Source organism: Alligator sinensis, unplaced genomic scaffold (genome assembly GCF_000455745.1).
Source record: "Alligator sinensis unplaced genomic scaffold, ASM45574v1 scaffold608_2, whole genome shotgun sequence".
Lineage (NCBI taxonomy): Eukaryota > Metazoa > Chordata > Crocodylia > Alligatoridae > Alligator > Alligator sinensis.
Genome location: NW_005842527.1, coordinates 1,010,292 through 1,016,849, shown reverse-complemented (window position 1 = coordinate 1,016,849; position 6,558 = coordinate 1,010,292). Strand labels below are relative to the sequence as shown.

The following is a 6,558-nucleotide window of genomic DNA, read 5'->3' as shown; positions in this document are numbered from 1 at the left end:
AGTCAGGCACCTGGAGGCTGCCAGCTCCAGGCCCTTAAAGTGGCAGGCACATACAGTGCACTGCCACACACCTCCCCCCTTTAAATTATCGCTGCCCCCTCACACTGGGGCGCCTCCTCGCTGCCCCCTCACACTGGGGCCGGGGTCCATATACCCCGCACGCAACCCACTGGTTGCACCTATCACCGCCCCCTTCCTGGGGCCGGGGTCTATACCCCCCCGTACGCAACCCACCGGCTGCAAGTGGCAGGCGCACACAGTGCACGGCCACACAGACATTAGGAACAGTCTACATTTGCTCTAAGAACGTTTAAATTCCAATCTAAAGTTTGAATTGGCGTAAAATCAAGGAAAAAAAAAACCACACACTTCAGCTTAGTATATAAATATTTATCTTCCCTTTTTATATTGATACACAAAAAGTACAACCATTTCTAAAAAGCCTATTAGCCACAAGCTTTTCTCACCGAATCGTCACAAAAACCTCCTAGTCTTGTGATAGTCTGAATACAAGGGAGCTGAGCAATAAAGCTGTTTTTGTATGAATTTGGATTTTGAAGCTGTTTGTAAAGGCAACTATAAAAGAAATTACTGTATTTTTTTCACATATAATATACCCCCACAAAAAACAGCCTGCCCAAATTGAGCTGCATGCAATGAAAACTATAGAAAAATCTTTTTTCTTTTTGCCTTTCAAAAACAAGATGTGTATTATATTCCAGGGTGTGTTTTATGGGAGAAAATATGATACATCGCCAATTAGAGGTCACACTTGTTTTTTGCTTTTTTCAAAAGGGACCCACTGCTGATGTACCATGATACAACATGGATTTGGCAAGGTCTTTTATCATATTAAGTTTCTTTCAATAAACACTGAAAGAAAGTAGTTTAGCTACCCACTCAACTCACAAAGAAAACTTGTAAATCTGGAGTAGGCAACCCCTGGCCTGGGTGCCAGAGCATGGCACTTGAAGGCATTTTGCTTGGCACATGTGCCTTGGGGCGGATGGCTGGGAAGGGGCCAGGGCTGTGCTGCTGCCACAACAAGGATCAGGCCCCTCATGGCTCCCCTGTTATACAGCCCTGGCACACCAACATCTTACAAGTCAAGGTCACAGGTATTTTTGGCACTCTGCCCAAAAATACTGCCAATCCCTCTTGTAGATACAATTATTCCATGTATTAAAAGCTTTAACCCTGGAAATTACAGCCACCCTCCGATGAGGGAAAAAAAAGCACAAAAATACAAGCTTGATAACACTCAGACTTACCATCGCACATTGGGATTTTGAGAAATTATATCTCTTTCCAGAGCCTCTACTAAATCTTTATCATATCCTGTACCATCAAATCTCTTTGGCTCAGATTCTGAAATATCAGAAGAGGATTTGTTCTACAAAAAACAAAAAACTGTTGTGACAAAATCCATACCAGGGCTGTACTGCATATACATTTTGGCTTTTCAATTACAACACTATTATCCAACAACATGAAAGTTCAGAACTGGCTAAGAAACCTGAATGTCATCTTAGCTACCAAGGCAAGGAATGCATCTGTTCTAGATAACACTAACCCATTATGTTCCCATTCTCATATTTTTTATACATGTTAACTATTAGAAATATAAAAGTCATATTTTTCTAACTGTCTCCTGCCAGTCATTGCAGTGTATTTGCTTCAAATAGTTGTAGGGCCTCAGGCCTAGATCCACAAAGTTACTTAGGCACCTAACTCCCATTAAAAGAAACATGGGATTAATCTAATTCCTTCCAACTACTAAACTACATTCCGATTTCAGAATCAGCCTATAGAACTGGTACTGTTTTTCCACAAATGGAAGATAGGCATTATTTATATTACAAGGACTTAAAGAAAAAAAAAATCAGTTCAAATGTAACTGTAGTTATTCTTTCTTTCCAGAGTGGGTGATAATGTACTATGGCAATGTGCACATTTAATGCATGAGGAGGTTCAGCGTTATTCAAACACAAAGTTAAATGACATTCATGCATTCTTTATACCAGTGATTCTCAATCTTTTTTGACCCAAGGTACCTCTTGGAAAATGCCAGCTCTTACCTTTCACAAACTTTTTTGGTTATGGGAAAATAAAAGAATTCTAAAAAGACCACAACTGGTCAGAACAGATACCTATTTGAAATCTCCGGGTTTATCCTGTGAATCCCATGTAGGTGTTTGCACAGCTAACAATGCCAATACTGCACTGCTCCCCGTGGCATACTCAGACAGGATCCCATGACACCCCAGTTAAAAATCACTGCTTTACATTGCATAGTATTTAATTATTCCACTGTAAATGAACTGTCCTACTTTTTATTTGGGCCTTGTACAAGCTCACTTAACAATGCTTTATGACAATAAACATTTTGAATTTATTTTAATTCATACATTTCTCACTTAAAAATGAACAAGGCTCAGGGGAATAGTCATCCTAGTGGCACGTAATTCTGAACCTGAAGAAATCAAGTTATTTGCCATTGGCTTCAATGGAGCAAGACTGGGCACAATAACAGGAGATGGCACTGTGTAAAGGAGAAGTCTGAGGTATCTATTATCCCATCACTTTTAAGGTCCTCAAAGTCTTATGAAAGTAGCCTAACTCATGCATACATATTTTATTTATTCTAAGAATTTAGCCATACTATGATTTCCTGCCCCAACAACTGCTTATTCTACACTATCTTTTTTATCTTGCTGGGATCCTTTGACCCAAGCAGACTTCCTGCCCCTGGGGGAGGGGGCTGGACTCAATGATCTTCCAAGGTCTCTTCCACCCCTAATATCTATGAAATCTATATTCACCAGTGGCTGAAAGTTTTGTGGAAACCTAGGTCTCATTCTGCCCTCATGTCCTACATAACATTTTTTCCTCTCTCATGTTTTCACAGTACCTTTAAGTAATAATCAAGACTGTGCAGAAGGACAGAAGAACTTACAGATTTCAAAGTAACTGAAAATTTGAGAACTCTCTGCACAGAAAAGTTCCAGGAAAAAGACTGTTTGGGTCATTTGAAGGGTTTTGTTTTCCCAACCATAAACATGTCACTATTATTAATAATATATAAAGATAATAGAATAGAATATATAATATAATATTATTAACATTAATATTATTAACACGTTACTATTATTGTTATTATTAACGTTGCTATTATTTAATGCAAAATTAAAATGGTCTCAAAACAAAAATTCTAGATGTGTATTTTGAAACAGCAAGACTCTTTCTTGATTTTCCTGTCAGAACTTCACTTTGGAAAGTGAAATATTTTGTGAATATATTATTTTGTGAAATCTTTTGGTGTTGATGTGATTTCAGATCCTATATATTGTAAACTGAATACTGTGGCTGTTAGAGCAGGTTAGAAAAATAGTTTAATTTAATTTTTTTTAAATAAAAACAGAAATGCTAAATATTTGGCACCAATAAAGCTTTATCCACGTAATCAGCTAGCTTCTAAGATAACACCTCACTTTCTTCCTTTCCTCTCCCATTGAATAAATTATTCAGCTAGGATTTGGTGTTGGGAATTTAAAGTCCTGCTTTTCTCCCCTTTTCTCAACCTTGAAGAGAGATAAATTCTCCCTCTTTATAGAGCATCAAGCTACCAGTTCACACATTAGGGTTCAATCGTGTTCTTACTGAAACCAGCTGCGAGACTCTCTCTGACCTCAATGAGAGCAGAACATTTCTTACCAAGTAGTATGAAACGCATGCATTACTTACTACTTACTGGATTTGTCCCTTAACTATTTAACATGTGAAAACATATAATGCTTTATACATGTTGGATCTAGACACTTAAAAAAATAAAACCAAATAGTTTCTGTTACTAAACACATGACCGTGGTATCCAAGCACTTTGACATTATAAAAATTAAGACGGTCCCTCCAACAATTATGTGGGAAGTGCTGACCTTTGTTTATACAGTAACATCTTTGATTTGGGAAAGCCAAAAGTGGATTTTACGTGTTAATAATAGTCTCCTGTTACTGCTATAATCAGTTAATCTCATGGATACCACAGAATAGTGATGCAAAAAGTCAGCACTTAATTTTATTTCTGGCTGTTAATTAATCTAGGCAAAACCTTCAACCAATCATTCAACCCTTCTGTGTTAGTCTTTCTCCATAAACAAATCTACTAACATGGTTTTTGAGCTTTTCTGTGTGTACACTGCTTTGAATATAAAAAGCACATTACAGCTGATCAATTTTCTCAAACTAAATTTCCTTTGCACCATTATCCTGGCATAAAAATACAATGAAGCCACCCACAAGTTTTTACCTTTTCCTCTTTTCCTTTGATTTGTTGATCCTTCTTTTCTCGGCCCCGGACTGCTTTCCCTTTATCATTAGGATTTCGAGAAGGACGGTGAGGGCCCCTCACTGCTGCACTTGCACGGTTATTGTGACCTCTGCAATCATTGCATGGAGCGGACTGACGTTTTCTTGGTCCTGGTGAAGGTCTGATTAGTCGTGATACATAAAAGCCATTGGTGGGCGTTACTTAACACTGCCAAATCTTAACTACGGAGTGCAGAAGCTGCTTATCCCAAGCAAAGATTATTTAACATATGTCATTTGTATTTACTTATTTTGTTACAATGGTATTTTGCTCAAAGATAACTTTATTTTTTAAGTCACAAAAATTTCTCTTTTCAACCCCATTTTCCCTTCCACCACCACTAGAAGCTTGACACTCGTTTGTCGGGCACAAGTAATAACCTTAGTACTATGTACCAAAAAGATAAAAGGTAGTCCTGGTACTGAGGAGCTTACAAACAAAAAGAAATATTGCAGTTTTTCTTTGCCACAGTTCACTTTCCTTTATCATGGCAGAGACTGAAAAGGTTTCTCAGGAAAGCTTAATTATTGTTTAGGAAGTAAAGAACCCACTGGAGCACTCTACCCCTTCAGAAGGCTTACATGACCTCTGCAAACCAAGAGAAAAATGCAAAAAACTCCAACATTTTCAGTGTTATCGATACTCAGTCAGGCTCTCTATCAGAAGGCTACGCTTAATTCAGTAGCAGGTTTATGAAATCACAGAAAGCATCAGACTGTAGTTTCAAAGATGAACACGTGGTACACAAACATACCATTCTCCTGAAGCAGAACTTTTAGTTGTTACTGATAAAAGCAAATTTAAACCTGCCTCCAAATCTCATCTTGAGACCTTAAGAATGCAAGCTTTCTTTCTTGCCCACACATCCCTTCCCAATGCCTTTGACTTATCCCAAGAAATAGAAATACAAAAATTAATAAATAAAATTAAAACAGAGGTGTCAAACTTATGGTTTGTGGGCTGGACCCAGCCGGTGGACATGTATGATCTGGACTGACCCTGCTAGAGCAATTAGTGACGGATAGGAGGAACAAAGCTGAGCTCTTCAATGAGTTTTTTTGCATCAGTATTCCTGAACACAGATAATGATATATCTCCAAATTAAACTATGGACCAGCACAGGTGGGACACTGGCCCACCAACCGTCAGTGTTGACCTAGTGAAGGGACACTTCTTGGTGTGTTCAAGTCAGCAGGCCCAGATGATCTTCGTCCAAGGGTACTGAAAAAATTGGCCAGTGTCATGGCAGAACCACTGGTAGGACTGTTTGAGCACTCATGGTGCTCAGGACAAGTCCCAAAGGACTGTGGGTCCCTATTTTCAAAAAGAGGAGGAAGAAGGATCCAGGTAAATATAGACTGTTTAGTCTCATCTCACCTCTATCCTTGAGAAAACCTTTGAAAAAATGATTAAGGATTATATTTGTGGGAGTCCAGCAGGTAAAATAATGCTGAAGGGCAACCACCATGGATTCGTAGCAGGTAGATCCTGCCCAACAAACCTTGTTTCTTTTTACAACCAGGTCACAAACTGCTTAGATGCAGGAGTCGAGGTAGATGTCATATACCTGGATTTAAAAAAAAGCCTTTGATAGTGTCACATCCCATTCTCATAAAAAAACTAAGCAGCTGTGACTTAGATAATTTCATGGTCAGGTGGGTGGTGAACTGGCTAGTGGGACGCATCCAGAGAGTGGTGGTGGGTGGGTCGGTATCGACCTGGAAAGATGTGGGCAGTGGGGTTCCCCAAGGCTCGGTCCTTGGACCAGTGCTGTTCAATATCTTCATCAGTGACTTGGATGAGGGTGTGGACAACACACTGTCCAAATTCACAGATGACACCAAATTATAGTGAATACACTTGAGGGCAGGAAACAGATTCAGGTAGATCTGGGCAAGCTGGAGAAGTGGGCAGAACAAAATAGGATGCTGTTTAACAAAGGTAAGTGCAAAGTACTGCACCTAGGGAGAAGGAATCACCAACACACAGACTGGGGGATGACTTTCTAAGCAGCGCAGCAGAGGAAGGGGATCTCAGAGTCATAGTTGACTCAAAGATGAACACGAGTCAACAATATGACAAAGTGATCAATAGAGTTAACTGCACTCTATCATGCATTAACAAGTGCAAGAGCAGGTCTAAGGAGGTGATGCTTCCCCTCTATGCGGCATTGGTAAGGCCGCAGCAGGGAT

At 39.4% G+C, this 6,558-nt stretch overlaps 1 protein-coding gene across 2 annotated transcripts in view; it reads right to left on the bottom strand.

The window, feature by feature from the left end:
- Positions 1–6,558, bottom strand: part of KATNA1 (katanin catalytic subunit A1) — a 35,228-nt gene that overhangs the window by 13,282 nt on the left and 15,388 nt on the right. For both annotated transcript variants that reach the window (XM_006031766.3, XM_006031765.3), the window contains exons 4-5: positions 4,307–4,487; positions 1,272–1,393 (exon numbers count right to left, since the gene is read on the bottom strand). In XM_006031766.3, coding sequence (XP_006031828.1) covers positions 1,272–1,393; positions 4,307–4,487 — 303 coding nt within the window. The remainder of the gene's footprint in view (positions 1–1,271; positions 1,394–4,306; positions 4,488–6,558) is intronic.